Source organism: Dunckerocampus dactyliophorus, chromosome 18 (genome assembly GCF_027744805.1).
Source record: "Dunckerocampus dactyliophorus isolate RoL2022-P2 chromosome 18, RoL_Ddac_1.1, whole genome shotgun sequence".
Lineage (NCBI taxonomy): Eukaryota > Metazoa > Chordata > Actinopteri > Syngnathiformes > Syngnathidae > Dunckerocampus > Dunckerocampus dactyliophorus.
The window spans coordinates 7,760,541-7,788,330 of NC_072836.1; the positions used below are offsets into that span (position 1 = coordinate 7,760,541).

The window sequence follows — 27,790 nt, forward strand, 5'->3', positions numbered from 1 at the left end:
TCTGTAAACAAAATTGCTCTTGAAAAAATAAGGAACATTGGTTATTATTCCTTAACAGGAAGGCTTAACATATAGCGAACAACACTGTGAGTGTGCACCATTTTGTTGCTTTTTACTTTCCGACCAAACGCCTCGGTAAGCGTTGACTGTTGGGACCAAGCCTCCGCTGCCCGCGGCACCTCCATCGGCAGTTTTTTTTCCCAGTTGGGGAAAACTGTCGGTGTCGGTCGTCGGTATTCATGTGCTAACCGTGTTCATTCTGTTTAAAACTGAAATATTCCCACACTAGGGCTGTGGCATTCACCTTAGAAACCATCGCTTCTGTGCCTTCATTCATGTTAGGGTATGCTGGCTCACGAGGCTAACTTGCTGCTAGCAGTCTGCATCCACTCACTGGCAACCCCTCCTCCACAAAGAGGCTGAATGAGAGGAGAGTTCACTCTCTCCGTTGAGGAATTGAAACATGCATGCATGCACATGTCAATTTATCAAGGCCAGCATAATTATTGACTTTGTTTTTTTTTTAATGGTTCGATTAATCGATGTATCGATTATCCTGACAGGCCTAGTAGGGGTGCATGTTTTGACTCATTTTCACCCTTGTGTGTGCGGCAGTTCAGGAGTGTTCGCTCACAAACAAATACCCCATGGCGCTATGTATGTATTAGCCAAATTAGCTGTCCAGCTATGTAATGATACCTGATTTTGGTGTTAGAAAGTACTTAATATGAATTTAAACCTTATCCTATAAGTTTATTGGAGCCAAATAGCATCTATACCTACCTGGCTATCTATTGAGCTACCAATCTATCTAGCACCTAACCAGCTAAAAAAAAAGTTACTGCAATTGATACAATTAAACAATTTGTCTACCCTTGTAAAACTTTAAAAAAGTGTTTTTTTAACAAAGCTTAATATAGTATTTGGCTTACAGCAGGTTTGGTAGTGCTGACTGGATAGCTCATACTTGGTTATCCAGTCTGTTAAACCAAAGTGTCTAGTATTTTAGCCTTATATTGTACAATATTAGCGATATTATAATAATTTTTAAGTCACAGGGCATTAATGCCGGCTCACTGTTTGGCAAGGTCCCTCTTGCTGTTCTTCCCCCAAAAATCAGTTTAAAAGTGTTAAAGTACTCTCATTAATATGCAATGTGTTTCTAATTGCCATTGTTGTAAAGTGTTATAGAATGTTTAATTCAGCTCTTTTAGTGGATGTCATTAAATAGTGCAGGTGCACCTTCTGTATGAAACGCATTCTGTTCCTCTGGAGTGAGACATCATTAACACTAAAGACCAAATCCAAAGTGCGCTGGCAGGTTGACAGGAAGATAAAACAGGAGCCATATTAGGGAAGACGTAATGGGAAAAGTCACTCTGCAGCGACCTGCATGGAGCAACTTTCCTCAGACTTTTTTTTTTGATCGGGGATCATAAAGTGAAATCAGATGACATGTACTAAATAGCCCTCTCTCGTGATGATGGTGATGTCTTCTCATTTTAATGCTGCAGGAGATGTCTCCAGCTTGTCCAACAGAGACAGCTGCTTGGAGCCTCAAGTGTTCACAGACTCAGCCGGCCGGGTGGGAAAAAAAAAAAAAAAAGAAATCCAGATGTGCTGTTGTCCACAAAGAGTTAAAGTCTTCACATTAAAGACTGCTGAGAGACATCCATTTAACATGTAAAACTTCCTTGTCTTTATCTAACAAAGTGTGGCTTTCTCTTTTTTCTTTTTTGCCGTCCTTGGGGAATCACTGTTTGCATCAACATTTGCATCAAACATTTGCCTCTTTGGCACACGGTAGCAGGCAGAGTAAACGGAGATGTAAAAGACAAAATACAAAACAAGTGCGCTCATTCAATTGTGAAAGTCATCAGACTAAACGCAGTACAGACACATACACCTGCACACCACTGAGAGCGTGTTATCAGTCAGCGCCACCTTAAATCCTTGCAGTCAGCTTCACTTCACAGGCCCTCATAAGGGAGCAGCTGTGAATGTGATTACAACACTTGGCTCCACTTTCTGTGTCTATCACGTTATTATTTCAGTTGCTGGATTCAAGCAAAGCATCCCAGTGATGACAAAATTAAAACAACATATCTTGTCAAGGGACAATACTATAGAAATGAAACTCGGATATACTTTACAGTAGTCTGTGTGTCGCATGTATAGCAGTATAGATTTACTATGCACTGAAAATGAATCACCACCCAGCCATTGTTGTCGAAATACCTGGCAACACAAGTGAGCAGAAAGATAATTGTGTCTTGCCCACAGTAAAGCATGGTGGTGGTAGCGTCATGTTCGGGTGCTGCACGAGTGCTGTCAACACTGGGGGAGTTGTGGTTCATTAAAAAGAAGCATGAATGTCAGCATTGTACTGGGATATTCTGAAGCCAAAACTGGGCCAGTTTTCCATCATGATAAGGAGTCTAAACACACCTCCAAGATGACAAGTTCCTTGCTGAGGAAGCCGAAGGGGATGGAGTGGTTTCCCCCAGACCTGAAACCAATTGAGCACCTGTGGGGCATCCTCAAGCAAAAGGAAGGTGGAGGAGTGCAAGGTGCCTTACATCCACCAGTTCCACCAGTGATGTCATCATGGAGAAGCGAAAGAGGACTCCAGTAACAACCCGTGCAGCTCTGGTGAATTTCTTGCCATATTTGGACAATAATGGCTGTGTGTTGACTCATTTTCAGTGGATAGTAAATCTATACTGCCAAACATGCTGTACACTGACTACTCTGAAGTATATTTTTCTTTGGATTTCCCCCTTAAAATGATATTTTTTTGTAAAAATGCTTACTGAATTGTCACTTTTGTGAGATACTATACTGTACACTTTTGAGGGTAGCCCAACTTGCTGAATTTTACTGCAACCTCTTCATAGATACTCATGGAAATACTTCACAGCTTATAGCCCATTGTCATTTTTTTAAACTGGAGTAACTTTTTTGCTATTTTAATATTATATCAAGCCGAATACACTTTTAAAAATTATAATGTTGTATTGATTGTTATCATAACCAGTCTTGTCTGTTGTTGTAGCTGGGAGAAATTTTATGGTTTTACTGCCTTATTGTTGGGTTGCCAAATACAGTATGGTTCCTTGCACTCCAAAAAAAAACACTGCCTGATTGATGGATGATTGGATGTTTGTAACTCCCTGAAATAATAAATACAGGCATCCCTTGCCAGTCTGCAGTTCAAATTTTCACGTTTTTTTTTTAAATATATCAATTAAGAAGACATGCCATTTTGTGGTTGAATAAGGCCACATTTTATTTTTTTTCTAAATTAACCATTTCTAGCATACAATTGGCTAAATGAACTAAAATACAAACACAAGGCATTTAGAAGATGCATTGAAAAAGGTGACACTTTGTAGTAATCTACACCGGTCACTAGGTGTCCGTAATGTTCCTGTAATGTTTGCCGACGCAAACAAGCATCTGACTTGATTGCTGGAACGACAGGCTTTTATTGCAGGTTTCAATTATCTCACAACAGGCAAAATAATAATAACATAACAAGTATTATGATAATAGTCATAATAATAACACAGGCTACTGTTGCAGTCATAATCCACTCCAAGCTAAAACTCAACTCTGAACCCGCAATGTCACTTCACTTATAGCAACGCACACAAGCACAAGTCTTATCTATGTCTTAAATCGCTTATTTTCTCGGACTATGTCTACTATATTGGGTAAGACTAATGTAAAGGTGACTATGGGGTGTTATTTCATATCTAGGGGGCTATAATAATGTTAAAAAACGTATTTAGAAGGTCATAAACAGGTTTTCTACGCTTTCACGAAAATATTGATTTATAAATAAGGATCTTACTTTGCAGAAATTCAGGGGGGGTCTTCACCAATTAACCGCGGTAAACAAGGGATTACTGTATCACATTAAAATGACTCTAAAAGTAGCAGGAAAACACACACACCTTTGCAAGTAATTGGAACCAGAAGACACAATTGTCTCATTAATGAGGCTGCAGTAAAACATGCCAACTAATGCCAAGTGTTCCAAAATAACCGTAAGTGAGACACATTTATAGACAACTACAGTGTGTGAGCACTAAACATTTCCATGCCAGGAATGTTAATCTACTCTCTTTATGTCAATGTTCAACTCTTTCTCAAGCCAACGTGAAAGTCTTTCGCGGTCAAGCGGTGCTGCTCACACGCACACGCAAGTGTGACGTCATACGTTTGCACACCCTCACGCATGCTCAAAACCTGTATGATTAAGTTAAGAAACGGAAATGTCATAAATATGAGTGTACGATAGAGCTGAATCAACATGTAATTTTTTCTTGGTTTTTTTTATGTTGGTTTTTTTAATGCACATGCAAGGAGAGGATCATCATTTACAAAATACACAACGTTTCTTGACATTTGCACTATTTTTGTATTTCAAAAGAGAATTTTTAAGATATACTTTACCTGCTTGAATGGTGGTGAAGTGCAGTAGAAAAAAAAACACTAATAGCATTTTCCACCTCCTTAAAAAGCGCTCCATCTTCCCAAATTTTGGGAATCTCTCCCCTCCTCTTCAATCACAACTGCAAAAGTTCCACAAGTGGCAAGAACTAAGCAGCCATGCATGTATTGTAGAAGTTAAATTATTTACAAATATAAAAGGCCAGTGGGTTCTTCCACTGGCTGTTACAGAGGATTTTTTTGTGTTGTGTTGTCTCCTCTAAAGAGAGCTTCTCAGAGACTTCTCATTCAGTTTCTCCTCCTCGCCATCACTCCCTCCTCCTCTTCACCCCTCCCATAAGATGGGTGTGTAGCGAAGCGGTCCAAGCTCCAGAGGAAGACCCCCTGTCATAAATCGCCTTTATGAACGGATAATTTGTTAGGTCTCACTCCTTTAGGGACGGTCATTAACTACAGAGGTGATGTGTGGATCACCTTTGCTAATCCGCTCTGCTATTTTGGCCGCTTAAAAGCGCCATATTTGCTCTGTCATTTGAAGGAATAGCAGTAATTCCATAGATGCCTGGGAGTCAAAAGTGAACAATATACTGCATTGTAGTAGCTTTTAATCATCATGGATATAAAATTGAGCTTCATATTCATCTCTCAGCTGACTTATTCAGCGTTCAGTGGGATCTCAGTGCAGCTTCTGCAGTACGGTAGTTGTCTGATAAGGCTGCATGCAGGTTGACCTCGGTGAGTGATGCTGCTGCAGGCTGGATCCACTCAAATTAAAGGTCAGACCATTTGGTGCATTTGTGGGCAGGCAGCAGCTGGCTGGAAGCATTAGCTGAAACAATGCAGTTGTTAGGTATTTGCACACACCCTGCCACTTTAAGATGAGCGGTCGCCCCACCTTGTACAACTTTCTCATGTTGATAAAGGCCAACATGTTAAAACACACGCGACCCTATGAGATTATTCCCTTAATTTGCACTTTAAGTAGACAAAAAAAATCATATTATGATGTTTTGTAAAGTTGCGGTGTTGCCCGTGATGGATAGACGGATTCAGTAGTTACTAATACTGTATATAACGCAATACGATAGCTACGATGTAATGCGACAGGTATGAAATTATGATATGATATGATATGATATGATATGATATGATATGATATGATACGATACGATACGATAGATTCCAAATGTTATTTTGTACAATGCATGCAATGCAATAAAAACAGTACACTATGGTATGAAAGCAATAGAGATCATATATTTACTATCATGCAATGTGATTGATACGATACAGTGCGATCCAATGCAGTAAAGAATATACGAAGATACATAATAGGACGCCATATAATGAATATGTTACAATAATAAGAAGCAATGTGACATGATTCGATTTATGATGCGATACAAATGATACTGTACATTAAGTGTGATGATGATCGCAAAAGAAATGCTGCCCTTAAATACAGTTGAAAAGCCAGCATTTGAAGAAGTGCTTCAAACGTTATACAGTGCAAATTGCCTGTTGAATATGTATGTTATAAACGGCAATTCCACAACTTTACAGAGTGAAAGATGACATGTTAAAGGAAATATTGCATTATTATCACATATTATCATTATACGTATATTGTCATAACATTAGTGGTTCATTTGGTCTAAAATATTGACTGTAATATCGATTAGCGTCAATTTGTGGAACAATAAACATTTCAAAACGCACCTGTATTGTTTTGTGGCGCGGTTAATTAAAAAAGTTTGTTTGACCAGTCATATTTTTTCATTGTGCTAAAATCTTGTCTCGTCTCTTTCTCGTGGACCCAGTCTAGTGCATCGTCTTGACTTGTGAGTTGAGTGTGTCATGACACCCCTACAAATAATACATTTAAGGCAATATGATGCATACGATTCTATGGTACGATATGATGCGATGGATTGCAATAGACATGATGCAATGTAAACGATACCTTAAATATGGTATGATGCAATATGACAATATGATGTGATAGATATGAGATGCTACAGTTGCAATATGACGCAATATGAAATGATACGATACGATGCACCACATACAAAATGATCCAGTGCGATCACTACGAAATTGTATGATATGAAATGTGATACAATCTGATGCAGTACAATACGATCAAGTAGATGATGCAGTAAATACAATATTATAAATATGAATTAATGGTCGATAAAAACATTTAAGCTTTAAGTACTATTGTTTGTACCAGGGATCACCAACGCGTCGATCGCGAGCCACGAGTTGATCTTTGGGGCTTTGCCGGTCGATCACAAGAATATTAGAAAAAAATTTATTATTACATCAGTGCCCTCCGCTCCGGGAGAGTGACCAACAGGCATGCATTTTGACCACTAAAAACACCCGTCCGCCTCACCACTCAAGGCATGCAGCCCGCAAGCTGCAGCCACGAGCTCAGTCCCCAAAACCTGACCGGAGATACCATGAGTGCACACACACCGGCTCGCCCCGCCCCGCAGCGTTCAGCCACAAGTGTGCAGAGGTCTAGCGACAGTGAGAGAGGGAATGACAGAGCGCAGCGATGTGCCTGCTCACAAAACAATAATTATTGTTTTTATGTCTATGACCTCCTCGTCATAGACATTAAAATACAATCTTTATCCTTAATGATTGTCACAACATTCAAGTGTTGGGAGTAGTGCGGCTGTGTGTAAGCCACACTTAGTGTATTCCAAAATTAAGTTTTTAATTCATTTCTAGGAGCGCGTTTGTAACCCCGGAATGCCGTAAACCGAGGACCACCTGTAAATGGAAGCAGAGTTTTGAGAGAAAAGTCCATCTATGTGGACACATTGAGGCTGATCCAGTGTGTAAACAGAAAAAACTTCCAACCTCCTCCCATCTCCCAAGCAGCTTAGCCAGCCTGAGCTAGTAGGAGCCATGCAGCGCATTCCTTGCAGCTTTTAGCAGATAGTTACTAAGAGTCCAGTGGATAGTCTGAGCCATGGGTGAGAAATACTTGTGCTGTGTACATTAGTCCAACTTGGCGCGGGCGGGGGGGCTAATTTATTTGACAAGTCCACAACAAATGTAAAGCAATGGAGCTATTCATCCATTCTCCTGCCAGCAGCCTGTCACCTTTCATAAATCAAAACTATTGTTGATATAATGCAGTGGAACCTGTAAGGTCCAGCACAATCTATTAGGCGTTTTCCCCTATACTAAATAATGAAAATAATATGTTCCAAGGTCAAACTGTTACCATCATAAAACCTCTATTAACTGTACAGGTGATGTTTGAAGTAACAAACATTGTAAGTGTAAAAAGAACTAAAACTAATAATAATAAAACAGCTACATGAAATGGTTTCGTCCACTACAACCTTCACAGTGCTTTGTAGCTGCAGCCTGTTGCCTGTCAGTCGGCAGTTGCGGCAGAGCAGCGTAAAGCAATGCTGCCACTGCCTAGTAAAATAAAGTCTGGGAGTGAAAATCGGAAAGAGAGAAAGGTGAGAGAAGAGAGGCAAACGAAACATGAATATGTGACCCAGTTTTTTTTTGTAGCTTGGCCAGTCTGTGTCATGGAAATCAACCTGTTAGCTTAATGTCCACAATAAAATAAGATAGCAGTGTTAGCATGTTGTGTTAGCCTACATTTCACTCCTTTAGGTAAAAGGCAGGTAAATGTTTAGCATGTATTATTAAATCAGTTGCCCCCCCCCCCCGCCCCCCCCCCCCCCATTTACCAGCTTTAAAAAAAGATGAGTCAGCAGCAGCCCTGTCTTCCCATACCTTTACCCCTCCCTGTCCCAGTGAAGAAGGTGAGCAACACTGTGTTCAATGACATGTCACTTAGTATCTTAGTATCTCTCTTGCTCATATTACCATTACCAAAAAATTTTTTTATATTTTTGTGATGACAGAAATTCAAACACATATTTTTCCACATAACGATTCCATTTCAAGGTGAATTTTTGTATTTTTTTATTTTTTATTTTTTTTTTTTTAATGGGGCCCAGAATTCCTGGCGACGCCCGTATGTAGACGTAAAACAGAGGACATAGTAGTTATTTTAATAATAATGCATATGGTCATTGGAACTTTTGCACTGTTAAATATTTTTAAATATCAACATGACCAAATGGGGGGTTGTTTATCACCAGACAAGTCTTGAGAAACATCACTTTAATAAATGATACTGTTGAGTGTAATAATACTATTAGCAACATCACATTCAGTGTATTTTGGTGATGATTCATCCCTGACATGTTAAAAAAATTGGAAGTACCTCTCTCTCTCTTGCAGGTTATTTTGTGCTTGTGTCAAAGATAGCCGACATTCATTTTTATCACTAAGTGAATTGAAGTCGTTCATTACTTCCTATTTCGGGGCATGTGCGGTGTAGATGGACTTTCACAATTCTCGTTGAGTGGTGTGTTCAGGAGTAGGAGACCTTTGATTGGCCTTTATGCTGAGCTTCCCACTCAGATCATCAGAACATGCCGGAACAGGCAAACAGCCAGGGAAAATATGCACGCGAGGGTTCCAATGTGAAAGCTTGGAAAATTTGATTTAAGAGGAGAGACACACTGTCATCTTAACAGAGCCTATTTAAATCATGCCTTCCTCCTGGGATTGTATATTACATGATAAAAAAATATGTGCAGTGAATGGTAATGTTTACAGTTAATCAATTATTACATTATTGCGCCACTGAGCTGTCATAAAGGAGCCTGGGATAGTAGTAACTCATGTTTTCGTGGAGGATGCAGCTAAGAAAAAGCGTGAACATTAGCTAAATAAAGTGAACAAAGTATGGAAATGTTGCACTGGTACAGCAAAGGGAAATGCCAGTATGGTGATAATTCTAATTCTTTCAGACATGAAAGCTAAGGGATGTCTGAGGACCATGTCTGTTAAATGAAGCAAACAAACAAAACTAAATAAACTCAAGCTCACCCTCCTGCAACCCACCTCTAAGCACAATGGCAGCTCAGAAGGAGTCTAGTATTGCTATTTGGGAGGAAAAAAAAACACACAAGTTGCTTTGTCAAACAGGTCCAGAAGTTGTATAAAAATGTATGGGCAGAATAGTCTTTCAACAACGTGACACAGCAGCTCGAGTCAACATAATTTGGGGATACATCAATGCACTTTGCTCACTTAGGATCAAATTTCGTTGGTACTTCTGCCTTTTTCCACTTTGGTTGCCATATGTCAACATTAAGCTGGTTGCACACCCTAAAACTAATACTTGGGGAGTAACAGTACAAGTATTTGTAATCTGATTTTCAGTACACCTCTGTACTGTACTGAGTTTTTACACGATACACATTGAGTAGGGGACAGGAAGTGTAACTGCTTTGTGATATAGTCGCGTAAACAAATACAGTGCAGCCCAGCCAAGGGAGAGTGATAGTGCCAAGGAGAAGCTACAGCTTGAAAACTCTTTTCCGTCATTAAAGTCCCCTGTTTGGGAACACTTTGCCTTCCCGGTGACATACAAAAATGCACAAAGACAAGTGAATAACACAAAAGTAGTGTGCCGTCATTGTTCAGCGGAAATGGGGATTGGCGGTACAAGCTACAGCTATTAATGCTGCACTTCAGCCAATAAGGAAATTTGATTTACGAAAAATGAAATAATATTTCAGCCATTGTTGCACCAGCATTGTAAACTATTACATCGTATTTCTTTTTTTTTTATTTGTATTTTTGTTATTTATTAGTGAATTTCCTGCTGGCAGTTTGCCATATTTATGTTTCATTTTAAAATCATAATATTTAAAAAGCTGTGCTGTTCCGGATGCTGCCAGTATTGGAGTGGGAGGATGCTGGTGAAGAAGAGCAAAATACAAACGTTTCCCAAGAAAAACAGGGGGGTTGACAGTTATGTTTTACGGTAGAAGTCTATCCACATTTTACCTTGGCAACAGCTGCTTACTCTTGCAAGAATGCTCCTAATCTGTCAGATTACGCCATCTTTTGTACATGGTCCCCTTCAGGTCACCTCTAATTCAATTCAATTCAATTTCTTTTTAGCACCAAATCACAACAAGTTATCTCATGGCAAAAAGAGAGCCAACTGAAGCCCCACATGTTGACAGTTGCCACAGCTTTTCAGTTGGAGTTTAAGGACTGGGCTCTACCTAGGCCATTCCAAAATACGTTTTCTTGGGTTCGATGATATTTTTGATAGGGTGCTTGTATTGGATCTCATCAGACTGTACGTAATATTGTCTTGTGTGTTTACTTCGTTCTTCTATTATCGGAAACCTTTTTAATTTTGTCTGCTGCAGCTGTAGCTACAGTTTTGCCCCCCAACGAGAACACTTTTCCAGCTCCTTGCTTTCTCCTGTCAATCTACTAACCCCCCACGCCCACCCCCAGCTACGCTTCCATTCTCATCAAGTTTGCATTCCACACCTCCTCTGCAGACGGCACACAAAAGAGCAGAAAGCGCCGGCGATGACCTGTGGCAAACATTCCAGTCCTCTCTTCGCTCTTTCACATGAGCATCATCCTTCTTCCAGCCGTACCGTCACTTGTCCAAAAACTTACAGCGCACAGATGCCACCCACACTGTTTGTAATATACTACCATTTTACACACAAAGCAGCATTTGGTGGCAACTTCAAAGACAGCCCTTGGTAAAAAATACAGTAAATATAAATAAATCCTAAATTCCCCATCATAATATCTATGAAATTAAGCCTAAATATAGCACTTCTGTTATAATATAAAAAATATAAGTAGTTCATATTTGGAGTTTTTGTCCTTCTGTGTGTTATCATATGCCACAGGTAGGATGACGGGACTGTACCATCTTAGGTTAGGGTTAAACAGCAAAAAGAGGAATAATTCGGAAAAAAAAACATATACACATACGTAAGCTGATGGGAACAATTAAGGTTACTTTACCTTCATTGAAGATGTGATGACGTGTTGACAAAGACACTATGTGGCAGCAAGTTCAACACGGACACCACCTTTGTGTTTTGCCATGAGTTATTTCTTGAATTCACCAGTGTTTTTCACCTTCTTTACCAAAATGCTGGACCTTGCAACTTTCTTTGGCTCCATTTTGTGTTATTTTGCAGCCGTGATCAAAATAACTTAAGACAGATTTAAGGGTGAGAAACATTATTGTAATAAAAAAATAACTCATGGCAAAATATGAAGGTGGTCCTCGTGTTAATCTCGCTATTGGATTTTTATAGCACATTTCAGGCAACATTGCAATATAGGCAAAAAGACATTATGTTGTTTTGTTAGTTGTTTTATTGATTATGCAAAGCCTGTCCTGACAGGAGGTATCCAAAATGTTTTTGTTTTTTTTTATTCATTTTAATTTCTTTATTATTATTTTATTTGATTATTTTATTGAGGCCACAAAATTTGAATGATTTGTGTTAATGCTTAGTGTAGAACCGATGAAAGACTGTTCCGTACCACATTTGGTTCTGGGTTGGAAAGAACAGTTCCCTCTTAACTCAAACAGATAGACATGATTAATACATAATCAACATTTTAAAGCTACGACATGACAGTTTTGTGGAGATATTTTGTGTATTTTTTTCCTAATCATGCTAACAAACCAGTGACGATCAAAACAATACTTGTGGCCCGCGGCCCTTGGCGGTGGTAATTATTTTGGAGTCATAAAAAGACACTAACTGGCGGGCTGGAAGTCAATTGGAGGGCAGGAAGACGTTCCAAGATCCTGTGCACGTGTCTCTTCAGTCAGTTGACAGGAAATTGACAATAAATCCGTAACAAAGGCTTGCGATGGGATTGGGTGTGTGGTGGATCAGCTGCTATGGAGAGAAAATCTCTCTGACCTTTTGGAAAAAGAGGTTAGGGCTTATTTGGGGCCCTGAGTATAGTTGAAGTGAGGTGGCGAGGTGTCTGTGCTGAAAGCCTATTGAAAAGTTAGATGCTATAGGTCGCAAAGTAACAAAAAGTGAAGGGATGGTGGGGAAGCAATGCTTACATTGAAAAACATGTAAGGGCTTGAATGATCTCCTCCTCTTTGTCTCGCCTCTCACTCTAACTGCGTCAGTCTTCTGAAATTCCAAAGCGGCAGCTTTGGGGATCTCAAAAGTGGCCTCATCTCCATCCACACCTGTCCACTTTCTCCTCTCTGCAGGCGCAAGAATGTTAGGAACGTCCCTAATCTTCTCCACTGGCTTGTTCTGCCTTATTTTAAATACATTGTCTCGAGGTGGGCTTAAAAATGTTTTATTTTATTCTACATTTTATTAGTAGTCGTAGTAGTATTCAGCTAGCCAGTTGGATGTATGTCATATTAGCTATCCCGACGTATTTGTAATTGGCTGCCAGCATCATATACTCTTAAAAGCCTAATGGTCATAATAATTGATTAATTGATCATCTATAATTTGGTTGATTGTGTGGAATTGATTAATTAATCGCATGCTGAAGCAAAGGCGGCAAAATGGGGTGCACTACTTGGCTGCAGCCAGGAGAGGCACTGTTGAGTCAGCCTCAACTACAGTAGTTTGCTGTGTAAATCATATCAGGTAGTTAGACTGGCATTGAAACCGAAGTTCTGAACATTCAGAAAGAGATTCTCCCACCCCATAAAAAACATTACAAAAACCCCAACAACGCATTTAACTTGGAGGTACTTTTACCGATAATTCAAGTCAATTAAGGCAATGTAGTCAAATGCCTATTTGTCATCCCTACATTGTTTACAGCCACTAGCGGGCATGTTTTTGCCATATCCAAAGATTACTGTGATAATGAGCATTATATCCTCACTTCATTTCTTTCCTTAAAATTTTGGCAGCATTACTCTGCACGGTGGCCTGGTGATTAGTATGTTGTCCACACAGTTAGAGTTCGAATCTCTGCTTAAACATCTCTGTGTGGAGTTTGCATGGTCTCCCCGGTTTTCTACGGGTACTCCGGTTTCCTACCATATTCCAAAAACATGCATGTACGGTACATGGATGTTAGGTTAGGCGACTCTAAATTGTCCATAGGTATGAATGTGAGTGTGAATGGTTGTTTGTCTCTATGTGCCCTGCTGGCGACCAGCCCAGGGTCTACCCCGCCTCCCGTCCGAAGTCAGCTGGGATAGCCTCCAGCATACGCCACATATAAGCAGCATAGAAAATGGATGGATGGCACTCAGAAGTCCCAGAGCCAAGCTGGAAAATCCAATTATATGTTGAATATCTGGGTGTAAAGGTGTTGTGTGGAGATGTAAAAGCAGATGTCAGCTTTAAGAGGAAAGCTCCTTGTAAACTGACAATCTGCCTTTTTTGCAATAATAGTAGCTTTATAACAAGCTCTGTTGGGTGAAAATCCATTTTAGAACATATTTTGATTGCATTTAATGATTGAGGCTTGACTGGTTTCACCATCACCACTAGTGTGCTGCTGTGACTTCATGCGGTAGCCATTGATGCATCAGCTGGAATATCTCCTTTAAGAGTTATGATTGAAGAGAACAGCTGCTCCCCAACAAAGCAGGCTGCTTTTCACCCTCAGAGCACGTAAACATCTCGGGGCCTTCATACTGTGTCCTTTACAAATCTCCTGCTGTGACCGAGTTACAACCTTGATGCTTCACACCATTTAAGATGGAGAAAAGGTCAGGAAGAAGAAAGAGGGGAGGGTTGCAACAGGACGGCATTGTGGTCTTGGTGATGTGCTTGGATTAGTAATTGTCTTTTTTATAGTATTTTCCAACAATTTTCAATAAATCTCAACAATAGTATATTGGAAGCATGTTGTCCAAAATCTAATGTTGATGCTAGTAAACCCTCCTGGGAAAACGCCGTTTTGTGTGTCTGTAGGTTAATATTCATGCGCTACAGTATGTTTGTCCATGCCTCTCTCAGACAGATTGTGTGTCTCCAATAATTGTGCACTTTTTTACATACACACTGTAACTCTGCACTTGTCCAAAGTAACAGATGCCATATATCACATACAGTACAACCACATAACATTAAAGGGTGGGACAGGAGAACACAAACGTTAGCAACACTAGCACAGCTGCAGTACGTGAGTGACAGTGCTAACCTTACACTGACATTTCAACAGCAACATCATGCTAAGTTAGCAGATTTGTTGGAGAAGACCTAAACAGACAAACTTACAGCTCCTGCATCTGTAGCTTTTTGATGTGAATGATGTGAAGTGAAGCCTGATTTATTTATTTATTTTGTAAATATTTAACAAATATTTTTTTTAGATACCTGTATACACTATATACAGTATGTAATTTTTTTTATCTGGTGTTCCTATTACCACTAGATGGAGCCTGCCAATCAATAACAACAATAACGAGCATACTGTTAAATTATAAGGTGTGTACCTAATGTTGGAGAGAGCTAGTGCACAGAATTCTGACACGGTACATCACCTCATGTAGCCACACGCCAAAAGCACAGCAGGCTCCCACACTTTGACCTTTCAGTGGTAGAAGAAGTAGCGAGTCTGTTTGAGATGTTATCTGAGGCACTTTGACCCCTTTCAACATCAATCACGGCCCGTCGGTTGACAGAGCGTAGCTTGCCGCCTCAGCAGAAAAAAAAGAAAAAACATCTACTACAGCTGACAATCTCCGCGCTATTTGTCATTTGTGAGTTTAGTTTATACTTCGATTAGAGTGATTTAATTAGGGATTTACTACAATGCATTCATCAGGCCGGGGCTGTGGTACACCTTTTTACCATAAGATGGCAGCACATGCCAAGGCATTTGGTGACTGGACGTTATTTCAACACAAGTTAGTTGCATAGTGTAAAAAATAGTGCTACAGTTCAGCAGGTAATTGAGTATTTTATAATTTTTAATGTGTATTTTTCATAAAGATGGCATTCATTAACATCTTAAGAGCTTTAATTAAAGTTTTGTTCACATTAAAGACTAAATAAGCATAAGTAGATATTGAAAGGGCATTTTAGCAAACCGGAAGTTTCAGCTACAAACAAAAACAGTGTCAACACTGTAAAAAAAGAAAAAGAAAAAAAAGTGTGTTACAATGTGTCCAGCTTGGTAATCACATAAGCACTGCCCCCTCGGAAGCGCGCACGTACGCACACGCACGCCCTCACACACTACTTTTCCTTAAAGGATTTAACTTTATTTAATAAGTTTAAAAGTGGCAAAGCGGGGGGGCTTGTACGCGATTGCCGCCCGGTCATCTGCTGGGAGCATGTGACCGCATTAGACGCTCACATGGCCGCAGTGGTGATCCGCTTTTAGTCCGCAGCCGAGCAGCGGAGCATCCGGAGGAGCCGAGGAGCGCAGCGAGGCTTTGCACGGCGCCTTACCCCGCACTCATCATGGCGAACGGCGGGCAGAAAGTCGTGCTGATCACCGGCTGCTCCTCCGGCATCGGCCTGCGGATCGCCGTCACGCTGGCCAAAGATGAGAAGAAGCGTTACCATGGTAAAGTTTTCGACATTTTCCCCCATTTTCTCAAAAGGTTTTAGTGGGAAACTAGCCCGTGTTAACTTTTTCTGGTCCCCCAGCAGAGCTGCGCCGTGGCACCGAGTCTCCTTTTACGCACTTTAACTGCCGAACGTCCTGACACGGCTAAAACTCACTGATATGGTATCCATATCCCTTTTTTGGGTTGGGAATCAGTCACCCTCCTCCTCCCCTGTTTTGTGTTGTGTTTGAAGCATTATCATGAGAAAGCCCAGTTTCCAAGGGGGGCCCAGGCCACTATCATAAAAGAAGCCTTGTCACTTCTCTTTCAAGTGACTTCTCCGGCACAAAGACCCCCTTTTATCGCTCACCATTGTGTGTGGACCGCCCGCTCCGGTTTAGTGCCGTGTCTAATGGGCCTGCAGTCCCCAGACCCTTGAGCCACTGCTGAAAGAGGGAGGGGGACAAAGTTTGAGACCTGTACAAGCTGCGAGTTCACTCCAAAGCAGGGGACCCCCGTTTGAAGTCTTCATTGGAGGTGATGGTGGGCTCATCCCTGTTGACTTTGGAGGTGAGGCGTCAAGCATTCATACTTGTTGGGTCTTGACATCTCTTCATTAAAGGGGAGACTGTGGGCACCAGTGATGTCATGGCATTGGCCAAGATCAGAGCACACACAAAGATAAGATAATATAATTGTTGATTAGTACCTCAGCGGGCACACTGACTAATCACCCAACTGTATGACACAATTCTGTGACATCATCAGCAATGCTAGCACAGGGCTGTGGTGACAAGAGACTGACTCGTGCTTATTCTTAAAAACAGCTCAACACTCCTTTGACTAGAGTCCTTGCAGTAGGTCCTTTAAAAACATACTGTCGCTCCTGCCATATACAGGATCTTTGACTAGTGTTTTCTGCAGTAGATGCAAAGGGCCACTTTGATATATACACTATTTTTTTTTTCTTTCAGTAAGAGGCTAAAAAAAAGTTATACAGGATGTATGTACAGATAAATATTTTTATTAGTATCAACATTTCAGCATTTTCTCCTTACATTGTGCGTTTTTGCTCTTTTTTTGGTTTAATTCTATTTCCATTCTTTGACTAGCATTGTTGCAGTAGGTTCTTAAAAACAGCAGAGCATTTGCCATAGAGAGGATCTTTGACTGGCATTTTTGCAGTAGGTCCTTAAAAACATAAGGGTGCACCTGTCACAAAGAGGCTTTTTGACTAGATTTGTTGCAGTACGTCCTTAAAAACAACAGATTATTATTTTATGTGGCCAAAATATGTAATTAAAGGTTTAGTTTGGATTTTTTGACATGAAGTTGTACGACATCCCCATGAGCAGTGTACTACATCAACAGTGACTTACCCCCCTAATTGGTCCGGTTCTGGTCTGAGATCTGTGACGAGGAAGGTAGTTCCGTTTAGTTGCCGGGGCTATTTAAGTAACGAGTTTGGCTTCTCAAAACAATCTGCGTTCAAAAGAGTAATACATTTGCATCGCAAACATGCCTTCTCAAAAAAAATTAGACCTCACAAATCGCTCCCACCGTATCCCTGCGCACTGTCGCCTGTGCATTCTTGTGTATGTGATGAAGACGCTCGCATCTTCTACACTGCTGATGGGGATGTCATACAACTTCATGTAAAAAAAAATCCGAACTATCCCTTTAAGTTAATTCTATCTGTGTTTACAGTTGTTTTATTTGTATTTTTTATTCCCAGTTGTTTCAAACAAGACCACTACAGATAAGCTCTGCTGTGGTCAGTAATAAATCAGATACTGATGCTACAGCGCTGGGTTTTGCATCTTTTTCTTTAGGGGCTTAGGAGGTAAAATATATTCCACAGGGGGGTACTTGTCAACCACTGATAAAGAGGATCTTTGACTAGCATGGTAGGTTTTTGGTTGTGTAACATTTCCAAAGGAATTATAATTGCTGCTTACATAAACTCTACTGTCAGTAAGGTCATGGATAAATACATTAGTCTTATTGTATATAATTATATTCAACCAAAAATGTTGCTAACGTAACACTATTATTCATTGTATTTTTGTAGTACCACAAACTGCAAGAAAACACATTCATGGTTCCCTTAGGTGCAGTTTTTCACACCGTAATCTTCACCCTAAGAGCAATGGAGGTGACCCAATCTTTTCTTAAGAACCTTCGGGGAAAGCAGATTTAATATTGCATTAGTTCCTAAGCCCAGAAAGACTAGTGTTGTGTACAGAACGCTCTGTGGTTCCTTCAAGAATGTTCAAGCGACCCAACAGTAATTCCTGCAGGAGCAACAAGGAGAACAATGGCTCGCTTGTTCGCTCCTTCGCCCAAACATGCATTTTTTTGTACTGCTCCACAGACTTGCAAATTGTTCGCCCTAATGCAGTTCATCGTGTGCCATCTGTACCGCAGACTACGTTTGAGTACTTTACCTCAGAAGACTTCATTATTATATCATACACATCTCTTTTAGAGTACTTTGGCACAACAACAACAACCAAGTTGACAGGGGTCTCTAAGTAGCGCCCGTCAAAAAACATGGAATTAACAGCTATGGCTGTACGTGACTTCCTGATATACTTTTGAACAAGATGCAATATCAAGTATCAGTGCTCAAATATCAGTTATTAGTCAAGAGCGACTGATAGTTTACCTCAGATAGTTGTGACATTGTGCTTGATAACAACACGTGACGCTGTTGCTAATCACTTTTGTGGGCTATTGTGGCCATGGCGGTTAAAGTTCAAACGGAATCAGCTCTGTGGCCTGTGAGGTGTGGCCGTCGCAGGAACGTTGACCTGCATGGCTGACTTTGAGACTACTTTTAGTGTGTGTACGTTGAGGAAGTCACATGGCAGTTGCCTCTAAGATCAAAGTGTTCAACTTCCTGCGTGTCAGTGGTTTGTTGATCAGTAGGGTGTTAACTACGTTGAACATTAGCTACACCTGCACCAGCAAATGAGATCCAATACGAGCTGTATTCTGCCTTAATAAAGACAATAACGCTCACCTTTGAGAGAGATTCAATATACATGTTATTATATTTTCCTTCTAGAGTCTAAAGAGCTTTTTTTTCTGTCCTCTCTTTGTAGTCATTGCGACCATGCGGGATCTGAAGAAAAAGACCAAGCTAGTGGAGGCGGCGGGTGACACGTATGGGAAGAACCTGGTGTTGCTTCCGCTAGACGTGTGCAGCGACGAATCGGTCAAGCAGTGCATCGACAACATTAAGGACCGCCATATTGATATCTTGAGTGAGTGAAGGAGGCCGGCATTGGATAGAATGCAAGATCTACTTATAATATACCACAGTGCATCCCTGCATAGTCGAGATTCAGCAGTCACGTTCATAGTTCACAGAATTTTGGCCAAAAATGTTTTTATTTATTTTTCCACAAAAATAATAATATATTTCATTCATCCTCAGTTGGTAATAATTATAAATATGTGATAATAAAAGTAAAATCTACACCATGCATGTACCACTGTCAAGAAAGCCCACAACTTTGTGTATGTCTTTATGATAATGTTGAGATTTCACACTATGTCCGCCAGCCATTGAACACACCGTAGTTGCCAATGAGACGCAAAAGTAAAACTTATATATAGCTTCTACACCGTGACTCCAATTCCATCTGTTTATCGATCATCTTCCAATATCATTCAATAGTGGCGAGTACCTATACATTTTATACTTAAAATGTGTTTAAGAAGTATATGAGGTATATTGAAGAGACACGGGGGGAGGCCTGTGGAGCTGAAACTGAAACTTTTCTCGTGGATATTTGCCATTCCCTGGTGGTCCTGAAACATAACCGAAAAGTTGCCATTTTCACTACAACACAGCTTTACACAAAGCTTTACAGACATGGCATCTGTAAAGCTTTAGTTGAAGGAGACGTTGTGCTATGGTGGAGGGAGTAGTCAGCGAAAAGTTACTTCAGTGAGCAACAAATGTCGAGTATCATTAAATGTTATATTTGTTGTATTAAATTGTAATATATATCATTTTAAATGACTAGCATTATGTATTTGTGGAAAAATTATAAAATAAAATACAGTATAATGCACTGTTCACATAAAGGCCTCACCCCAAATGAACACCTGACACCCGAGTGAATGCCTGGTACTGTATGCAGTTGAATAAATAATCACCCACAGTAAGCACTAATAAGCATTGTGTGCGTGTGGTGCACCAAACAAGGCTTAAAGCTTGACAACACATTAACCATTTCCCCTATTTGAGGTCATGTGTTGAGACATAAAGGTTCTGTTTAAAAACCCTGCTTACGTCTTGTTTAAAGTCCAACCCCACTTTCACCTAATTACTCAACGAGACTTTTTGCCAAAGCCTGATGTTGCATCACACTTCTCTAGTTTGTTTGTTGTTGTTGTCCCACACTGACCTCTGGTGGCAGCATCGAGTAAAGTATTCAAATGCACTGTTGAATAATAATAACGATGTTGTGATTGATTCTCTCAGTTAACAACGCAGGTGTGGGCTTGCTGGGCCCTGTGGAGAGCATCAGCATAGACGAGATGAAGCGGGTTTTCGAGACCAACTTCTTTGGCGTTGTGCGTTTGATCAAAGAGGTGATGCCCGACATGAAGACGAGGCGGTCTGGACACATTGTGGTCATGAGCAGCGTCATGGGGCTTCAGGGTAGGATGCCGTTACCGGAAATGTACTAAGCAATTCTGTGTTGCTCACTGCCACTAAGGGTGCTATCTGGTGTTTGCTATGATATGCTGTGTGATGCATTAACAAGCTTCCTCGTCTTTAATTCATGTCCATCTTTGTAATGTTTGTCTTGACGACATCATCGCTTAGCACTTACACTTTTTTTTAAATTGTCATGCAAGCGTAAAAATCAGTCAACAAGAAAAAACACTGTGTTAACTTGACAAAGAGAAAGGTGTAATGATTCCCAAAACAGATTCATGTAATTTTTAAACAGTCTTAGTTGCAATGGAAGTATAAAAAGAAATTAACCACTCTAAAGTGTAAAAAGTAACAAAAAACTAAATACAGTATAAAATAAGTGACGACGCATGTAGTGCCCCGATGTGAAAATAGTGCATCTTACGCCCATAAATTCAATTCGGTATGATCATATTGTGTTATTTTTTTCCTCCCTCTTGTTCCTGCACCAGGAGTGGTGTTCAATGATGTTTATGCTGCCTCCAAGTTTGCTATGGAGGGCTTCTGTGAGAGCATGGCGGTGCAGCTCATGAAGTTCAATGTCAGGTAATAATAATAAATACATGGTGACCATCATAATTGATAAATTGCTTATTGGTGATTGTGTGGAATTGACTGTTCATTATTGTGAATGCTTTAATTATGTTGGAAGTGTACATTGCTTGTACAGCAAGTGCATGATGAGTTTCACACAACAGTTGAGTAGCAACATTTTAAGCACAACATAAAAAGGTTGTCTACAGCCACAGTGGGTAATGCCAGTGGTAGAGACCCCTGTGGTTATTTGCTTTTGTAGACCACACAACCGCAGACTATAATTTTTTGTGAACTTTGCATAGAGGTGTTGAAGCATTTACTGTAATTGCAAAATACAGTGTACTGTTGGCTTCTACCAGAAGATGCGCTGTCCGTTCAGTTTCAACAGGACGTTATCTATGGGAATTTTCTCTACATTCCACTTGGGCAGCGTTATTGAGACAGGAATTCCGAACCTTGACAAAGTGTGACTTTCTTTCAGGTTGTCTATGATTGAGCCTGGTCCGGTGCACACAGAGTTTGAGACAAAGATGATGGAGGACGTGGCAAAAATGGAGTATCCCGGAGTGGACGCCGACACAGTTCGTTATTTTAAAGACGTGTACCTGCCGTCGTCTATAGACATTTTTGAAGCCATGGGTCAGACGCCGGAGGACATAGCCAAAGTAAGTAAGCATGTTTTTCCCGTTTTGATTGTTACCAACACTAAACTTTAACTTTTTGATGTTGCTTCTCGTCTCTCCAGTGCACTAAAAAGGTTATCGAGTCGAGCAGCCCTCGTTTCAGGAACCTGACCAACAGCCTGTACACGCCCATCGTGGCCTTAAAGTACGCCGACGAGACGGGCGGCCTGTCGGTCAACACCTTCTACAACCTGCTCTTTAATTTGGGACCTCTCATGCACATCACCATGAGCATCCTCAAGTGCCTGACGTGCAGCTGCCTGCGTCGACGCACTGTCTCGCCGAACTAACTTGTTTTACCCCCTCCTTCAGGAACCAGTAATTACTCCTAAGGAGGCACCTTCTCAAATGACAAGTGATCCAACAGTGTAAAGTCCATGGACAGATGCAGAAATATATTTAATTTGAAAAGGAAGGCAGTGTAGTTTGGGATGAACTTTAGGAAACGCACAAAGTCCCCACAAAGGACACACAGGAAAGCACAAGAGAGAGAGAGACGCAATAATAATAATAATAATAATAATAATAATAATAATAATAATATTAAAGACATAATAATTGTCTAGCATATAGAATACATCAGGAAGAGTAAATCTTATTGCGCCCTAAATATTATCACCTTTGCTGTCATAACTGCTGTTATATCATTTATTTTTTAATCTTTTTGATAATCTTATTGCTTTTCAAGGCTTCTTAAGGGTAGGCCACTTATCCTCTTATTTGTTAGACTGATTTTTAAATAAATTCCAATCTGATTTACCCTTTTAAAGTTTTTTTTTTTGGTAGTGTGGATGCGAGGCGTCTTACTTACCGATAGATGGCAGTATTTCAAAGGCTTTTCCCACTCCTCAAAGCGTGACCTTCACCAAGTGCTCAGATTGAAATCATTCCTTTAAAAAAAAAGAAGAGAAATGCGATAGTTATTAATAAATGAAATGCATTCGATTTTAAAAAAATAATCGCACTAATAGTAGAATTATAATAATTATACAAATAATGTTTTAGATGATGCAGATAGTGAAGGATGTTTTATTATAATAATACAACAAACATATTTATGGGCACGCCAGTACACTGAAAATGTAAATATTACTGGAGCAACAACAATAATAAAATAAATATTAAACTAATCAGGCAAGGCAAGAAAAAAAAAATTAATATGCAGATGATGTTAAATAATATAAAAAAAACCAGTAACTTAATCAGTATTTTGATGATCAGATGGTAAAGTGCTGGTTTATTCCCTTCATAGGATTTGCTACAGTAATATAATGAAATAAAAATGCCTATTTAAATGAAGTTGCTGAATGTGGTATGTATCAAGAGGAATATGAGACATTTAAAGGCGGCATATTGTTTTCTGCTGGTCAGTGAGATAAACTATGACATAAATAGTGCCTTGATAAAACACTTTAATGCGACAGGTGCATAAATGTTAGGTTTTCCTCAACGAGGCCTCACACAGAGTGAAGTGTTTGCATTTGCATGTTCGTCCGTGTGCCCATTAGCATGCGTGTGTGTGTGTGTGTGTGAATGCGTTTTATGTGCACAACTATGGGCCAAGTTAGTGATCTGTTGATGGATATAAAGAGGTCATGGCCTGCTACCCATCAAAAAAAACCTCCCTTGCACCCCCCGCCCCTCTCGTGCATACACCCCGCTTTGTGCCGTGTGAGAGAATGTGACCTGGTTCCCATCCCGAGGAGGGGTGAACCCTAATGACGGCCTCCTCAGACGCATTGCCGAGCCCCCAGAACTCCCTCAGCAGCTGGCTCCCCCCATGTTTAGACCACCACACCAGGACCTTCTTGGGACTTTTTGTCCTGTCTGCGACATCCGGTAGCACATTTCTAGGTCTCACCGCGGTCCTCTGAGTCGAAGGACGGTGCAACTGGTTGCAGACGTGTTGTTTACGAGCTCTTCGGCTCTGCATATGTGTCTTCATCAGAGGCGACAGCTCTCCACAATGGAACAAAGACGCTGTCAATCACAATCAAATGGGTGTGTATGGGGGGTAGGACTAGGTTGGGGGAGGAGTCTTGTTGTCCTGAATGTTCCGACGTGCCAAGACCCAATGTTGGGACGCTGGAGGCTAAGGGCAGGATCCAGGGAAAAGGGGGTGGGAGTGGGGTGTCGGATTTGGGAAAATTTGGGTTCCTGAATGGGAGACCTGTTTACTAATTGAATGAACACAGGACTTGTAGAGAAGTCTCATTGAACCAGGGCGCTCATCAAACCATTGTTTCACAATCAAGGGCCTAATTGCAGCATAATGAGGGCAGCGTGTCATGTTGAGGTCTCCTCTTTATTGTCACCCTGTCACATGTACACTCACTGAGCTGCATGTGAACCACACTTAATAAATATTTATCTTTGGCATGCCAGCAGAATATTTCATTTACATGCAATTGGCTCTCTCTCCCTCTCTTTGTGTTGCTAGTTAATCCACTTTCTAGCATCCTCGTTTTCCCCTATTGTCACAAAATAGGCGCACCACACCTCAATTCTAATTCCGAGAGTGATGAGATGGCCTAAGAACAAAGGTCAGGAAATTGTGAGAACTAGGTTTGGATAAGTTGGCCCCCCGGACGAGGCAAAGAAAAGGCTCGGAATGCTCCGGGATGCAGGCATTAAAAGGAGCTGCTGTCTAGACAGAGTGCTTCACCCTGATCCCAGGTCAGCAGTTTCTTTTTTTTATCGCAACTTCACTTTCAGCTTGCAAGCAGAAAGAAAGCTTCATATCACGTTTGCATGGGATTGGACACAGCCGCTTGAGAATGATTAATATGCAGCTTGTTTGCATGACAATTTAGTACAAACGCAGCTGAGTGAGAAGGCCAAGTTGTCCCGTGGCTGTACGGCGCTTGGGGAGAAACAAACACCACATCCATGCGTCCATCTTTACCTCTGCTGTGCATTGACCTCTCGCAGACCCAACGTGGGCCACTTGTTTATTCAAACACAGAGCGTGGGGGGGTCATTATCTGTGGTTCTGAGTAGAGCTGCTTGTTCGCAAACGCCGGTCAAGATCATTTGGACCATAAATCATAAGACTCTTAGCTTAAGCGCATTGTTTGGCGGACAGAAACACCATGACGTGATTAGCTTGGTCTCAGAACATAAACAATCAAAGAGCCAGTGGCTGTGATTATCAGCGCTGGAATTCCCAAACAAGAGGACGATGGGTAATTCTATAAGCCTGAGAAACATATGTCATCCGATGCCGGGTAACGCGATCGTGCACTATTATTGTCGGATAATGACGTAATATCGGTGTAATATTGCACAATAGATGTCTGATGTGCTACTGATGGTGCTGACAAACCTGAAAGTCCTGTTTGATATAAAGGCAGACGATGAAACACAAAAACACGGAAATACAAGCATCTTGTTTTGATTTGCAGAAAAATACTGTTGTTTATGGTTTGACGATTTAAGAGAAGCTTCAAGGAATGAAAATGTTTAGTGGCTGTGGCTGCACATACTGTACTTTGCAGGCAAGCGCATATGAGTATTGTGATTAGTGGTTTACACTGGTGTTTGTATATGTGCAGCAACCACTAATGTAGGCTACATACCAGGAAAGCTACAGTAATCTCAATTACCATCTAGTCAGGTTTTTTTAATTAAAATTTTGCTTTGGGATGATTTACAAAACCTGTTAGCAGAAATTAAACTTTTACAAAAATGTAAATGAACACAATTGCTCAAATTTCTGTTCCTGCTCACTTGTTGCTAGGCAGACGCTAGTGCTACCCCTAGCTTCAGTAATGAAAACAATTTTGTACAACTTATTTTTACTTGTATCACACAGTGACGTTGTTATTAAAACCCCAAAGTTTGACCCCACAAGTCGGATTGACATTAAATTTTTCACACAGTTCAATGTGTTCCACAAACTTCGGAACTTTAGGGCATTAAGCCGAATCACGGCAAAATTTGGCACACACCTTTGGGGGACTGACAAGCACATGTCGGTAAAACTTGAGCAGGATTGGTTGAAAAACACAGCCACCGTCAAGCACTATGTCTTTGGGGGGGGCACGGGGAGAATTGCCCGAAAGTCAGTTTCAGTGTGAACCACAGGGGGCGCCAAAAATGTGATTTATGTGAAAAAATTATTGACATGACCGTAGCTGTCCTCGGACTGAAAAGCTATAGGCATGGTCACGCTTTATCAAGAAGTGTTTTTTTACTATTAACAGTTAATCTTCATATATACAGCACTTGTGACATAGTTAACGTGCAAAAGTTTTATTACGCCCTTTCATCGTATTTAGTTAAAAGAGTGTTTAAAGGTGTTTTAAGGTGTTAGTTCTTTTTACACTCACATGTCAAAATATCACTGAAAAACATGCCTGTACAGTTAATTTTATGATGGCCACAGTTTAACTCTGGAACGAACTAAAATGCAACTATGGACTAAAAAATGCTAGTACAGTATCAAAGACAGTGTTTTATTAATATTAACGGTTAATCCTCTTATATTGTGATATACATAACAGTAAAAACTACAACTTTTATTATGCCCTTTTTATCGTATTTAGCTAAAAGAGTGCTTAAAGGTGTTTTAAGGTATTAATACTACAGTGGTTAACTTATTTTTACCCTCACATGTCAAAATATTACTCCAAAACATGCCTGTTCAGTTAATTAAAGGATTAATTCAGTTTGCATTACCGTTGGGTTCAGACCCACCTGATAAGAAGCAGGGTATTAAGGTATTAATATTAGTGCATTTCTAAATTTTACACTTATATGTTGAAATGCCTGTACAGTTAATAAAGATTTCATAATGGCCACAGTTTGACCTTAGAACTGATTAAGATAATTTATATTATTTCTTACAGGGAAAAAGTCTTGTGAATTCCAAACAAATTGGCAGACTTTTAAGGTTACACTGTGCTTTTCAGCACCCCAGTCCCCTCAAACACCTGTTCCCCCATTACCCTCCTAAAGTTGTGCTCTGTTCTATCAACACCCACCCCCCTCCAGATGCCTCAAATCTCCTGCAAAGACCCAGGAGTTGAGCACCACACCTGGGCTGAAGGGGCCCCACACACTCCCAATACACATTAAAAACTGTCCCTTCCGTCCTTCAGAAGCCCACCTGCTTTTACATTTAATTGTATGCCTTTAAGTGAAAAAATCTACGTATAAAGTCAAACTTCACTTAGCCTACATAAGTAAGAACAATGTTTTTATGCATGCAGCCAGCGTGCATATTTTGATCATGGCCTTCACTGGAGGCTGGATGAAGGACATCTTTGTGTGTTGCATCTATTGATTCAACGCCGCTGATTTTTTTTCCCCCTCCTCCTCCTCCTTTTCCTCCTGCTGCTTTCCCTCATCAAAACAAAAGAATGCCTCCATCTATTGACCGTGAAAAGATGTTCGTCGATTTGTCCCCAGTGAAGAGACGTCTTTGTTGGTTATCTCCATTGGTGAGCCGCCTGCATTTGGCTCAGCCTAATCAGAACACAAACACTCCTCTGTCGTTTGGCCGCTCTCCCTCGCGGCCCTTATCTCCCCCCCTCCGCCACCACCACCATGTCTGTCTTTTTAACTACAGCAAATGACACTCATTTTAGCTTCTATGTTACCTCCCTATACTTGTTGGAATGTGGTGTATTTACTGTCCTCCAGCTTTGATTTATTTATTATCTATATTTTTTATCTCATCTGCTCATTAAGTTTGGTGAGAATCTCTCCCTCAGCCACAAGCCTGCATGACTTTGCCAAAAGTGAACAGTCGGCTAGCAGTGACAAAGAGGATATTTTTACAGTACCGCGTGACATCTTGAAAATATTGTTTAATTGAATTTAAAAAAGCAACATCTCCACATCCAAGAGGCCAAATGTGGATAGGCTCATTTTGCAGGAGAAATGATTAAGTGAGATGGAAAACATGCAGGCTGCACATTTTGAAGAGTGTTTTTCAAGGCCTCACAATAATGCTGGACAGGTCTTTAACGTCTAATACAAAAGAGAAGTATC

At 40.5% G+C, this 27,790-nt stretch overlaps 2 protein-coding genes across 5 annotated transcripts in view; one reads left to right on the forward strand and one right to left on the reverse strand.

The window, feature by feature from the left end:
- The window catches only part of col5a3a (collagen, type V, alpha 3a), a 71,956-nt gene extending 56,997 nt beyond the window's left edge, over positions 1–14,959 (reverse strand). For 2 of the 3 annotated variants that reach the window (XM_054760120.1, XM_054760118.1), the window contains exon 1: positions 4,462–4,717. In XM_054760120.1, coding sequence (XP_054616095.1) covers positions 4,462–4,537 — 76 coding nt within the window. In that variant the 5' untranslated portion in view covers positions 4,538–4,717. Of the gene's footprint in view, positions 1–4,461; positions 4,718–14,842 lie in introns of those variants that run through there. The other variant, XM_054760119.1, reaches the window with a different exon arrangement.
- Positions 14,960–15,528: 569 nt separating this feature from the next.
- On the forward strand, positions 15,529–23,088 carry rdh8a (retinol dehydrogenase 8a). Of its 2 annotated transcripts, none has more exons than XM_054760532.1 (6): positions 15,529–15,873; positions 18,964–19,125; positions 20,355–20,534; positions 21,026–21,119; positions 21,592–21,775; positions 21,856–23,088. In XM_054760532.1, the coding sequence occupies exons 1-6, from the start codon at positions 15,768–15,770 to the stop codon at positions 22,081–22,083; spliced, it is 954 nt and encodes a 317-aa protein (XP_054616507.1). In that variant the 5' UTR covers positions 15,529–15,767; the 3' UTR covers positions 22,084–23,088. The 2 variants fall into 2 exon arrangements, with proteins under 2 accessions (XP_054616507.1, XP_054616508.1); XM_054760533.1 differs by lacking the exon at positions 15,529–15,873 and adding an exon at positions 15,946–16,426.
- Positions 23,089–27,790: the final 4,702 nt, after the last annotated feature.

What these genes read in the sequence shown, in the direction of transcription:
- rdh8a (XM_054760532.1), top strand. Translation starts at nt 15,768, where the DNA reads ATGGCGAACGGCGGGCAGAAAGTCGTGCTGATCACCGGCTGCTCCTCC. An exon ending in CTCATGAAGTTCAATGTCAG is followed by an intron (nt 21,120 to 21,591) that starts GTAATAATAATA and finishes ACTTTCTTTCAG; the next exon opens with GTTGTCTATGATTGAGCCTG. An exon ending in CGCCGGAGGACATAGCCAAA is followed by an intron (nt 21,776 to 21,855) that starts GTAAGTAAGCAT and finishes TCGTCTCTCCAG; the next exon opens with TGCACTAAAAAGGTTATCGA.